The sequence below is a fragment of the Phascolarctos cinereus genome, unplaced genomic scaffold, assembly GCF_003287225.1.
Source record: "Phascolarctos cinereus isolate Bilbo 61053 unplaced genomic scaffold, phaCin_HiC Scaffold_726;HRSCAF=1367, whole genome shotgun sequence".
NCBI lineage: Eukaryota > Metazoa > Chordata > Mammalia > Diprotodontia > Phascolarctidae > Phascolarctos > Phascolarctos cinereus.
This window is the reverse complement of record NW_027556098.1, coordinates 402,745,063-402,757,945: the sequence shown is the minus strand read 5'-3', so window position 1 is coordinate 402,757,945 and position 12,883 is coordinate 402,745,063. Positions and strand designations below refer to the sequence as shown.

At 48.6% G+C, this 12,883-nt stretch overlaps 1 protein-coding gene across 2 annotated transcripts; it reads right to left on the bottom strand.

The window, feature by feature from the left end:
• Positions 1-2,549: 2,549 nt before the first annotated feature.
• On the bottom strand, positions 2,550-10,302 carry PEX10 (peroxisomal biogenesis factor 10). 2 transcript variants are annotated; one of them, XM_020975797.2, is made up of 6 exons: positions 10,092-10,302; positions 8,888-8,968; positions 7,068-7,474; positions 5,435-5,651; positions 5,188-5,323; positions 2,550-3,287 (listed from the first exon to the last, which is right to left on the bottom strand). In XM_020975797.2, the coding sequence occupies exons 1-6, from the start codon at positions 10,201-10,203 to the stop codon at positions 3,242-3,244; spliced, it is 999 nt and encodes a 332-aa protein (XP_020831456.1). In that variant the 5' UTR covers positions 10,204-10,302; the 3' UTR covers positions 2,550-3,241. The 2 variants fall into 2 exon arrangements, with proteins under 2 accessions (XP_020831456.1, XP_020831462.1); XM_020975803.2 differs by having other exon boundaries at positions 5,435-5,610; positions 10,092-10,299.
• Positions 10,303-12,883: the final 2,581 nt, after the last annotated feature.

Genomic DNA, 12,883 nt, shown 5'->3' with positions numbered 1-12,883 from the left:
GCCCTCTAGCGCTTTGAGGGTGTGTGGGGGATGAGGGAGGGAAGCATGCTGGGAGCTGCTTTTGGCTTCCTAAGTGGTACAGCATTCATGGGAATGTCCCTAAGTCCTCCCTCAGATGCAATCGACGACCTTCAGCTGTCTGGGCACATGCATGATATTTGGGGGCCATAATCAAGTCATTGAATAGTAGATCTGATGATGAATTGAATGCTGCCTTTTTCCTAAAGAACTTAACATTTTAAAGGTGATTTTCACGTAACTGTGTTTGGGGGTCTAATGCCAGTTTCCTAATCGCATCTTACTAGAGATGTTTAAAGTTTGGCTCTTTTCATAATGACTCAAAACTTTGTTCTTAATGACCATGATTTCTTTTGAGGGCCCTGAATTATAAATATATAAATATATATATTTTCATTGTTTGAAATTATTTTGACACATTTCTTTGATATTTCAAGAAGTGGGGTTGGTTTGGTTTTTGTTTGGGGTTGGGTTTTTTGTTTGTTTTTTTGGTTTTTTTGGATTAACTTTTTTCCTTTATGCATCCCCTTCAGAACTCAACACAGCTGGCAGTAACAGTTTTGTGGGTTTTAACACATAGATTTCATTTTCTATGGGAAAAAAAATAGAACTATGACCTGCATGTAAACTTTTTTGATGTGATAAAACAACTCTAAAATTTTATTAAGTGACTTTTTAATTCCAGACTTTATTAAAGATAGTGTCCCCTTTCTTGTGTTAGTCTTTATATAAGAACACTACAGCTCATCACATATCATAGGAAAACCCAGTTGGTAAAAGTATTCATTTTTTTCTACAACTGAATCATTTTAGCTTACAGCTACTGAAAAAAAAATACAAAATATTTGAATGAATTGCCACTATGGTCTTATATGCCATAGTGAAAATTAATGTATTTGCTCCCTGATCTTAGAGTAATGCATAGAATAGATACTTTGAGAGCTATTTTTAATAGTATATCCTTTAATTGTAGATGCCGAGTTTGGGGGTATATATGAACATGGTCTCTATTACCCAGATATTTATGCAATGTTCAGTTATGGGATTTCTAGAATTGAGGCTTTAACAATTTTTTTTTGTTCTCCGTGATTATATAGTAAAAGTACTCTTGAAAATTTCAGTCCTCTATATGAAGTTCATATTTAAGTGATCATCAGAACTGAGACATTGAGCTTTCTAAGGCAAGTTACCAAGAAGGCTGTCTCTACCATGGTTAGATTTGTTTCCTGAACACATTCCAAGTATTATTAATTTGATAGTTAAATTGCTGCCCTCTCTCGTATGTGGTTTTTAAAAAGCAGTGAGATATGGCAGCACTGTATTGCACACTTGGTAAAAATGTGAATTTAAAGATTTTTTATATAACTTTTAAAAATACACAGTATAAGCATGGTAACTTTTTTCAACTCTTACCTTAAAAATCTGCCTGTGGTTAAGCTTAATTAGCTTTTCCACTAGACAAGTTTCTTTCATGGTGGGTGCTCTTTTCTCTGGGGACTGGTCACTTAGAGGCTGATCATGTGTTTTTATCTACTCTGTTGGCAAGAATCCTTCTGTTTGAGTGGTATTAATAACCTCTCTCTGGTCTTGTAACCCATTATACTTGACTCCTAATGTAGATTCACTGCGTTCAGTCTCTTTGTAATGAAACTTAACTGTTCTGTTATCTTCTAAAGTAAATGGTTATTGCAGGCAGCTTTTATTAGAAGTTAATTGGAATACAGTTTATGTTGGAAAGAAACAAAAATTAAATCTTAATTTTAATTCCCCCTTCTGCCTTTCTAGGCTTCTAGCATGCTGAAGGGCTGCTTAGAATGTTTTTAAAGATGTAACGGGAAGAATCTTTCTGCTAGATTTAAAGTTAAGACATTTTTCTGTTGTACCTTTAAAATGTGACTCATTAGGAAACTTATTTACTGACCAATAGCAATTATTATTGGAATTGAAAATACGGAGTTGAAAAAATTTATTTTTCCACAGATTTGTGTGGATTGGTGTAATTCATGAATTCAGCAAGTGGAGATTAGATGGACCAAAAGAAAGGGATCGTCGGGTTTGTAGAGGACAGTCCTTGTTTGGGTTGGGTTAAAGTCAGTCACTTTGTGACACCTGACAGCAGGTGGTTCTGGATTGGTTAACCTGCGCTTTTGTCAAGGGCCTTCCACCTCTTCAGTCTGTGCAAACAACCATGTGTGTAACTCAGCAGTGTCTCCATGAGTTGGCCTGACTTTGCTGGCAGGAAAAGCACCCCGAGAGGTGGAGAACTGAATCACCAGCCAGCGTGTGGCTTTCCCTGGCAGCAGAGTGGATACATTTGGGCCAGTGGACTGGAGGGTGGGTTTTGTTGTTTTGTTTTCGAAAGCATGTGCCAAATATGAGCTTGGGTGGACACCCAAGCAAGCCCTAGTACATACAGGGAAAGGTTCCGGCTGTTCTTCACTTGGCAGCCAACCACTTAATCCACAGTTTGCACCTGGAATAAATAGCAAGTTCTCTAAGTCATTCAATCATGAATAAACCTGATACTGAAATTATTATACTATGATATTTACACAAACCTTTATTATTGACTGCGTAGAATGTAAATTCAGAAGAATCTGGTTGCAGCTGCATGTTAGTTGTGGGGTAAGGAAGAAAACCTAAAACTCGGCTTTTTTGATAAGCACAGTGAGCCCCTTTCTGAATAAGCAAAATGCCAACTTCTCAGAAACTATTTTCAAGTAGCACAGAAATTGAGGGAAAGGAAGTTAGATTACTGTTAGTCCAAAAGAGTCAACTCAGTTATCTCAGGCTAATTAGAAAGGAAGATGGGAGATGCATACATTTGACAACAGTATCTAAGATCCAGGATGAATTTTCTGAGTCGAACAAGCTTGCCTTTGTGTGTATGTTCCAGTGTAGACATGCATCCCTGTTTGAGGTCCTGTGCTTGGTTAGGAAGGACATCTTAATACCCCAGAGTTAGAGTTATCAAGTCAGGCCTAGCTTCCTACCACACCTTTCCCATTAGCTGAGCAGGGGACAAAGTACCTTATGCAGTGATTTCAGAAATAACCTTGATAATTTCAGTGCACATGAAGTCACCATCATGATTCTGGATAAATTAAAATGAACTCTGCTTTTGGTCCATTAATAAAGACATGATCTCTTGAGAGTTTCTTCCTTTTCTTCTGTTGCCCTTTGAGCTGGGTTTGCTAGGACTAGCGATAATGCCGCAGGTAAATCAGTTTCTGTGGATGGAACTTTTCTCTGCAGAGGGGACACTCTGTCTGTGGGGAAAATGAAGACGGATGAGACCGGGCACTGAAGTTCCCATTGCCCTCTAGGAGGAACAGGCTACGTAAACGTGATGAAGCGGCACAGGAAGGCCGAGGATGTGCGGGCACTGAAAAGCCTAAGCCTGCCTTTTTCACATTCACAGTTATGCTTCATTTTCAAGATGGAGAGATGAAGATTATCTCAACATTTCTTCCCCGATTAGCTCATGTAGGCCTCAGTCTTTATCTGACTAATCCAGCTTTTTTTAATTGCTGTATATTTAAGGCAAGAATGTCTCATGCATTTGAATTTTTGTCCCTGATTAAAATTAAGCCAAGTGTCTGCATTGCATTTTCAAAGTCAGACCAGTGAAAGTAATATATTCATAAATCTAACAGGGAGTTCAGACACTAGCACCCTCCCTCCACTCCCCAAGCTTCCTGGGGAATGAGAAGTGGAGCCTAGTGGTTCTGTCACAGGCAAGACCTCAGGCCTGCCTCTCAGATGCGGTGGGAGGGGCAGGTGAGGAGACTTGGATTTGAGTTCCTATTCTCCTAGATGTCACCTTTCTGAGCCCGTTTCCTCTTCTGTAAAACAAGGAGGCTGGAAGAGAGGAGCTCCTAGTTCCAAAACTCCCCAATTTCACTGTTTTATTGGTTTGCTCTTTTATAAGCCACAGAGTTTGGCTGGCTTCCCTCTCCCACCAGTGAGTGCACAGGTGCAGTCGCCTCTTAATGGAGGTACTCCTTCTAAAGATGCTTTCTGTGTCATTGGGCCTAGGGCACTGAAAGGGAGAACCTCAGCTGAAAGTGAAGCCCCTGGCTCCAGCTGTTAATTTGTTTGACCCAGAAAGGATCCTGCCTTCAGTTCACTGATGCTGCTGTATACTCTGGAAACTGGTAATCCACCTGTCTCTTTTGTCCCCTACATCAGAAAGGTCTGCAGTGCTGGAAGTCCCCATCTCGACTGCTTAAAGGGAAAACTACTGAATAGGGTTGAACAAAACAGCTTGTTTCTCATCTTCATTAGGTTTTCCAGGCGAATGGGACAAATTCTAGATGGTAAGGTATAGAAATGAGAGTAGGGAAAAAAATGTAGCCATCTCTTCTCAGGAGTGATTGTGTTACTCATGCTGGGGCCACGAAGGAGCTAGCTTTTACAAGCTGCTGCCCAAGATGAGTCAAAACCTGCTTATGGCTCATCTCGAGAGAGTCCTGCTGGTGTCCTGCTGTCTTTCTAAAATAACCTGTTCCTTTTCTGAGTATGGACAGAGCCTGTGAAGAAAACTCAGCTGTCAGCAGTCAGATGGCTGCTGAGGAAGACCTGGGTGCCTGTCCTGCCTTGGATGTATCCTGGCTGTGTGACCTTCCACAAGTCACACCCTCTCCATGCTCAGGGCACTCTAAGGTGCCAATCTGGACTGGTGGGGGGAGTTTCCTCACCCACACCTCTTCTAGATCAGGAGGTTTCTAACCTGGGTCTGTGAGCTTATTTTGAGAACTTTGTTTTACTTTGTAATCTTATGCATTTAAAAAACCTTACTCTGAGAAGGGACCCAGAGGCTTTACTGGACTGTCAGAGGGGTCCAGGATGTAAAAAGGTGAAGAACACTGCTTTGGGTTGGTGCTTAAGAGCGATGGAGGAAAAAATCCACCAATTGCCTATGTCTGAGCCAAGGTTCTCAACTGAGCTTCCCAGCAGCCCTATAAAGTGAGGAGAGGCTGCAGTTCTCCTTTTGAAAGAAGAAACTGAGGCAAGGCTTAAAGGTTTGCCAATGATCACAAAGCAAAACAGCAGAGCTGGGATCCAGGATGTCCAAACCATCATAGGTCGGAGATGGGGCTCAAACCCATGCTCAGCCTCCCTCAAACATACCTGTCCAAAGACGCCTCCATTCTCTTCCCCCCTTACCTTGGTGTTACACCACTCAGTGATGCACTCCCAGCAGAAGAGGTGGCCACATGGGGTGGCCGTGGTCCGCCGGCGCTCCTCCAGGCACAGGGTACACACAGAGCCCCTGCCCACAGCCTTCTCTTCCATGTGGCTCCTGTGAGGAAAACAAAGCATGGCCACCGTGCCCTACCAGTCCCTGAGGGAAGGGGGCGAGTCCCCGGAGCCCTCTGCCTGGGGCCACCCCTGGGCCAGGGAAGCTTCATACTTGCGGTGGGAGAGGCTGCGATGGAGCTTCCACTCCTTCCGTGCCCGCTGCCTCTGACTGAAGCCGTAGATCTGGATGCCCACTGAGAGCAGGAGGTGCAGCAAGGACACCATCCCCAGAAGCCTGTAGCTCCAGCGAACACTGTGGTCCTCCGTGGGGAAGTGGCGCACGTGGAGCTGTGGAGTTCAGAGAGTCCCCAGGGCGGCAGGGTCAGGCACTGCGTTTACAAAGGGCAAAGTGGGTGGTCCCCACCCCAAGGTGGCTTTGACTTGGCTTGGAGGCACCGCCCCGTACACTAAGTCAGCACAGAGCCAAAGGAGGAGAGGCTTGGGCAAGAGGTGGCATCTGGGCTGGCCCTGACTCCCAGCAAGGATGCTGACGGAAGGGCAACACGCAAATGCACCCCAGTGGGTGAGAAAGGGAGCAGTGAGTTCTAGGAGGCCTGTTCCCCCCAGCTACGGCAGCCAGCGACCTAGAAAGTAGCCCGGAGCACAGAGAGCTTCAGGGACCTGCCAGGGTTGCCCAGTCTGTGTCTGAACGTCTCCCGGCTTCAAGGCTACTTGTGTCCATGGTGCCAGGCAATCGCTAATTCAGCTTGGTTAGAACACAGTGCATGAAGGAGTAACAGGAGATAAGACTTGAAATACCAACTGAAGCCTGAACTGGGAAGGACCTTAAATGCCAGGCTAAATGTTGGCATTTTGCTCTGAACAAGGGGCCACATGGGCAGCAGGCCTCAGGAAGGTGACTGGCAGCTGGGGTTCCAGGGGTGGTCAACGAGAGCCCACCTGCTCGACCAAGAATGGCGTTTACGTTTTTAAGTTAGGTCTGGTGGCCCAGGGTTAGACAGTGGAGACGCCCACAGAACCTTTGAATGCCTGAACAAGGGTAGAGAGAAAGGAATGGGGAAGAAAGGTGCCAAGGAGACAGAACAGCAGGACTTGGCAGGAACCTGGAGATCAGGGTGGTGGGAGAGGAAGAGTCAAGGAAGGTGCCAAAAGATGGAATCGGGTGGGGTTGGAGGAGGGACGGGCACAGCAAGTAACAGGGCTGAGTTGGCCTTGGCTGTCTGAATTGGTGACAAAGACAAAAGGGGAATCAAACGAGCTTGCTTGATACAGACTTGGTGACAGCCAACTTAAAAAAGAAAAGATGGCAGTTGGGGTACTGATCCAGTTCTGACCAAGATCCCAACAGGAGCTGGAAAGGACCCAAGGAACTATCCAGCCCAGACTGGAGACGCTTGGAGGAGGAAGAAGAGTACAGGAGAGCCGTGAGGCCACCCTCAGGCGTCCAGTCCCAACCCGAGGGCTGCTGCTATTGACCTAGACCCCACTGGGAGCCTGAGGAATCTGGGGCCCAGCACAGTGCTTCCTGTTCAGTCATTAATACTGAAAACTTGGTGGGAAACAGCCTAACAGGATGGAAAGGAGCCCCTGAATGCCTCAGAGCTCGGGGTGTGACCTCATCGGTATGATGGAAAGTGAGGTCAGCCCCCGCAGCTGTGTAGCCTGAGCGTGTAACGCGTTCTGCACATCCGGAGCGCAGAGAGAGCAGCAGGCTGTTCTGCGAGCCTGCCTTCCTGGAAGAGAACCCAGCCGCGCTGCGGATAGCGGAGCACCGAGCTACTTACATACTCAATGCCGGTGAGCCTTTTGGCCAGGTGGTAGAAGATTCCATCGATGTAGAACACAGCGACGTGCAGCCGGCGGAGGCAGGCGGCGCTCTGCTTCAGAATGTGCAGTGTGCGCAGCAGCGTCGTCTTCTGCGGCTCGGTCATGTGGCAGACCCGCCTGTGAAGCCACCGCCGCGCCGCCGACCTCCCTCGGACACCGGGCGCCGGGCTGCTGTGCGGGTGCCGGGCACTCCCGCCTCCTGCCTGCAGCTCGTGCTCGAGATGGACTGAGGCCTTATCCAGCGCGTAGGGCACGAGGGCGTGCAAAGACACGAGCGCAGCTCGGCGCGGCCAGGAAGGGACTCTCCTCTTGGACGGGTCCACCTGGATGATGTTCACGTATTCTTCCCCGAGAGTCTGGCAGCCTGTAAGGCGAGAGCGCACGGGACGCTGGGGGCGCCGCCGGGCCCCGCGGACCCAGCGCCCGCGCAGCCGCCCCGCCCCAGGCCCTCATCGCCTCTCCCCAGCCTGCTTCCTGAACAATCTCCAGATCATCAGGCCAGGCCCCAGCCATTACTGCTGCTTGGCTCCTTTCATTTCTTCCCTACTGACTGCAGAATAGAATGCCGACTTGTCCTGGGGAGAGCCTGCCTGCCAGCCAAACTAGCTTCCCCACTCCTTTTACCACCTTCCCAGCCTGTCTTCTCACAGAGCTGGGAGTCAGGGAGACCTGAGTTCAAATCAGGCCTCTGCCACTCACTACTTGGGTGACCCTGGACAGGTCACTTCACCTCTGTGCCTCGGTTTCCTCACCTGTAAAATAGAGATAATAACTGAACCTAATTCCAGGTTTGCTGTGTCAAACAAGATAACACGTGAAAGGTTTGGAAATCTTCGTACTATGTAAACTCCAACTATTATCATTACTAAGGCAGCTAAGTGGTGTAGTGGATAAAGTGCTAGGGCTAGACTCAAGAAGAAATGTGTCCAAGTTCAGCCTCAGACACTTCACCCCGTTTGCCTCAGTTTCATCATCTGTAAAATAAACTGGAGAAGGAAATGGCAAATCACTCCAGTATCTCTTCCAAGAAAACCCCAAATGAGGTCACAAGGAATTGGACACGAATGAAAAATGACTAAACAACATTATTATTGTTTTTATTTCCACTGTTCTGAATCCTCTTCAGTGCTCTGCTCAGCTGCCACCACCATGAAGCCCTCCCTGATCTCCATAAGAAAGAACATTCTCTTCTTCAAGAAGCATCTTGCTAGTATTTCACCTCTGCCCCCACTAGGGTTCTTTATACTTTACTGGGTACCTGTCACGACTCTCCCTTTGGGGCAGGGACTGTCATCTTTTTAGCACGTATCCCTAGGACCCTGCACACGGTGGGTGCTGAATTGAGCTGACTAAGTCAGCAGTGACACAGCATAATGCCGGAACTCGGGCCAAGTCACTTTTCATCCTCACTGGGCCAAGGCTCTCCGGAATGTTGTAAGAGACCCGATCTGCGAGTCACAGGGGTGCGCAGGCATGGGGAATTGAGGTGGCGGCTTGTGCCTCACTGGGCTGGACGGGGCAGGTGACTCTCCAGCAGACTTTGACCACAGGCCTGACGTCCGAGGCTCAGAGCCCATTTCAGTCTCATAAAGGGACTTCCAGGTCACTTACGTGAACAACAAGATGAAGACTTGACGTTTTTCTGCTGCCCCTGAGGCACTGTCCTGAAGTGTGAGCAGAGGAGGCCTCCCTGATGCTGAACTGAGGCCCAAGAGTGCTGCAGAGCCGTCCCATACCCCAAGGCCCCGAGACTTGGGGGACCCCACCCTTGCCCTACCTGAAAGCGTGGTGAGGGTGAAGTATGCCACATCTGACAGCAGCTCAATTTCCTTCCTCCACTCCAGCCATTTCTTAGCACCTGAAAGGACAAAGGGGAAGAGCACTCTAAGCAATAAATCAGCGTCTTCTGTGTGCCAGACACTGTGCCAAGCCCTGGCATGAGGGGCAGCAAGGCGGGAGATGGCACGTCCTGTAAGGGGAACATGCAAAGACCCAGTGAGCTGGATGGGAGAGTTCCGCAGGGTGGGTCACGTGCAGTTGGGGCCAAATCGTCCTCCAACAAGACCCTCTGTGTCTCCATATTCTATCTGGCTATCTCCCATGTGGGGAATGCTCTCCCCTCTGGCTACTGCCGTCCCCGGCTTCCTTTAAGTCCCAACTAAAATCCCATCTTCTTACAGGAAGCCTTCCCCAGCCCCCTTCATTCCACCTCCCTCCCTCTATTGTTTCCTCTTTATCCTATACACGGCTTGTCTGTACCTCATTCTATTAGACCTGTGAGCTCACTGAAGGCAGGGACTCTTGTCTCTTTTTGTATGCCCAGCACTTAGCACAGTGCCTGGCACACAGTAAGCACTGCATAAATGTTAGCCTTTTTTTTTTAAGATTGTAAGCTCCTTGAGGGCAGGGACTCTTTTGTCTCTTTTTGTATCCCCAGCACTTAGCACAGTGCCCGTCACACAGTGAGGGCTATATCAATGTTAGCCTTTTTTTGATTGTAAGCTCCCTGAGGGCGGGGACTCTTTTGCCTCTTTTTGCATCCCCAGCACTTAACACAGTGCTGGCACACAGCAGACGCTTAATAAATGTTCACTGTTTGAAAGTAAAGGGACTCGGTGCCAGAAAGAGGAGTCCGTACTTTATATAGTAGCGCTAGGGAGCGAACGAGGGGAGGAATAGCACTTTGGCAGGTAAGTAGAGGAAGAACTAGGCGGGCCGTTGGGGCGGGGCTCTCGGAAAGCAAGGGGACTGACGTAATCACAACTGCTACAGCGGAGAAGCTAGGGGGCCGCGGCACACACGTAGGTCCGCCCCGCCCCGCCCCTTCTTCTGTCTCGCCTTCCCTCTTACGCCTGCGCACTCCGGGGCTCCTGGTAGCGCTTCGCTCGCCGGCCCCGCCTTCTCCAGGCTCAACCTGCGCAGCCCCCCTCACCCCACCCCCACGCCCATCCGCGCCTGCGCAGGCCTTGGCCCAGGCTCACCTGCCAGGCCGTGCAGAGCGCCTCCGGCTGCGCTCCGCAGACTGCCCCGGTAATACTCATCCTTCTGCGCGGCGCGGATCACCTCCGGCTGATTGGCGGGCGCCAGGGCCATGACTACGACCCTAACCGCCTCCCGGCTCCGGGCACGGCCCCTCGGCGCCCAAAGGGCGGGGCCTCGTGACCAACGTCGCTCGGATCTGCGTCGCGTGGATTATACGTCACACACCCATGCAGGGCTGGGGGTGGGGCGGAGGGGGAGGAGGGTAAGGTCTTAAAGGGACCCGGCGCTCCGGAGAGCTCCGGGGTGGCGAGGGAGTGGGGGTCGGGGAACGAATGCCTCGAGCGTGGCAGCTCCCTGAATGATTGGGGGTCGTGAAGACCCGCCCTCAGAGCCAGTCTAGCAGGCCCCCTTTGCACGGGCTGCCCTCCGTGCCTGCAGTGCAAAGCTCGGGTCGAGCCACCTCCTACACGGAGCCTTCCTTGATGACCCCCCCGGTGCTCCCCAGTCTCCGGTGCCGCCCCAGGACCTTTCAAATTTTTTTTTTTACGTAGACAGGGTGGTTTCAGCAGTACCCACTGTCTTCTCTGTAGATTGGAAACTCCTTGAGAGCGGGGGTTATTGTCTTCTCCCCTCCCCCATTTAATAAATGTCTGTCAATTGACTAATGGACCGTTTGGGTCGCGGGCTTATCCTTGTACTCTGCAAAGTCAATTCGGGTGAACATCACCCCGCATCCTCCCGCGGGTGCGGAAAGTCCATCCTGCACCTTCCCGATACCCTCGTGAGTGACCAGAACGGCTGACCCCCCGGCCTTGCACCCGAGAGGCGGAGGCTGGAAGTCAGCAGACCTGGGTCCATCTGCTGGCCACTTGTGTGGCCTGAGCCTCAGTTTCCCCATCTATAAAATAAGAAAGGATTAGATCGTCTCGAACTTTCCATGATTCTGGGTTCCACAGCCCCTCCCGGCTCCTAAAGCTTCCTCCCGTCGGACAAGCTGGCAAAGGGCTCCGGAAGGGCATCTGGAACCTCGGGGTGGCACCCCCGGCCACATCACCCGTCTGCCTTGGGGCAGCGCAGCCCCTCGCCGCATTGGGGCTCGAAGCCCCCCTGGGACGTGCGCAAGTCCCAACCTCCCGGAGCGTGCTCCGTAGCGGACTGGGGGCAGCGTCTCCAAACACTAGACTAAATGTTGTTTATTTTCAGTTCTGGATTCTCCCCGCCCCCTACCCCCCTCCCTCCATTGAGAAAGCAAGCAAGAAAAAAAAAAGTTACAAATAGATACAAGCGAGCTAAACAAATTCCCACCTTAGCTACTTTTATCTTATCTATCCCTTTCTATCCACTCTATCCATCCTTCTATCTCTCTATCCACTCTATCCATCTAACAATCCGCTTTAGTATATATGTATGTATACACACACCACACACACGTTAAGTCGTTTTTTCGGCCTTGTGCCTTCTTGATCCCATTTGAGGTTTCCTTGGCAAAAATACTTGAGTGTTTTGCCATTTCCTTCTCCAGATGAGGAAACTGAGGCATACAGGATTAAATGATAGGAAGTCACAGCTAGGAAGTATCTGAGGCCAGATTTGAACTAGGGAAGAGGGAGGAGTCTTCCTAAAGTCCAGGCCTGATGCTCTATCCTATTTGGATGGATGGATGGACGGGGTAGATGAGATATAGAAATGCATACATATACATATATGTACATTTATAGTGCATATAGGTATATGCTTTAATTCGCACTCAAGTCCATTGCCTCACTTTTTGGAGGTGGATAGCATGTTTCTCAATCCTGAGAATTGTGGCTGATCATTGCATAGATCGGCTTTCTAAGTCTTTCAAAGTTGTTTACCTTTAGGACATTGTTATTATTGTATAAAGTGTTCTGGTTCTCTCCAAACACTTTTGATATTGTACATCAATAAAGATTTTTTGAGTATGCACCCTCTGTTATTTTTTTTATATAAATAAGTATATTTACTTATTTTGTGTGACCCTTTGTCCACCTCAGTTTCTTCTTCTGCAAAATGAGGATAATAATAGCATTTACCTTCCAAGGTTGTTGTGAGGATGAAATCAGATAATACTTTTTTAAATTCGGAAACCTTGAAGTGCTATATAAATGCTAGCTAGTATTATTATTACTATTTATGTACAATATAAAACTTACTTAAAAATCGAAATTAAGGAAAACTAAAATAAAGATGAAATCATCTTTGATTTCTTAAGGGAGCCAATGGGAGTTTACTGATTAGGGGAGTGACCTAGTCAAGGCAGTGGTTTAGGAAAATCCCGAAATAGCTGGGTGGAGGCTGAATTAAACAGGGGAAGAGAAACCAATAAGGAAGCTACTGCAAACAGTCCTGTCAAGAGGTGATGAGGTCCTGAATTAAGGTGGTGTCCATGTGAGTAGAAAGTTCGGAACCAATGTGAGAGATGTGGAAGTCTGACAATTAGGCAACTGATTGGATAGAGGGAGGTGGAGTTGGGGAGGTGAAAGAGATTATGGGAAAATGCAAGTAGGAGGTTAATAGTACCCCCCCACACACACACACACATGGAGAGAGAGAGTATTAGGGAAGATTGGGAGATGGGTGAGTTTTGTTCGACGAGTGAGATCTGCAATCCAGATTATAATCTTGCCATGATCCAAGATCCTTGGTCCCAGTCAAAACCACAAGGGGGGAGATGAGGCTTACTGGTCACTGCTCCCAGAGGTAGCCATGACATGACCTGGGAGGGAGTTGAACTGGGGTTGAACTTTCTCAAAGACAACCCTGCAGCTGC

Bases quoted from the DNA above. Each gene is read 5' to 3' on its own strand.
- PEX10 (XM_020975797.2), bottom strand. From the start codon at position 10,203: ATGGCCCTGGCGCCCGCCAATCAGCCGGAGGTGATCCGCGCCGCGCAG. The intron at 5,324-5,434 runs GTATGAAGCTTC...TTTTCCTCACAG, and splicing joins CGCAGCCTCTCCCACCGCAA to GAGCCACATGGAAGAGAAGG. The intron at 3,288-5,187 runs GTAAGGGGGGAA...TTTTCCCCACAG, and splicing joins CTGAGTGGTGTAACACCAAG to ACAGAGTGTCCCCTCTGCAG.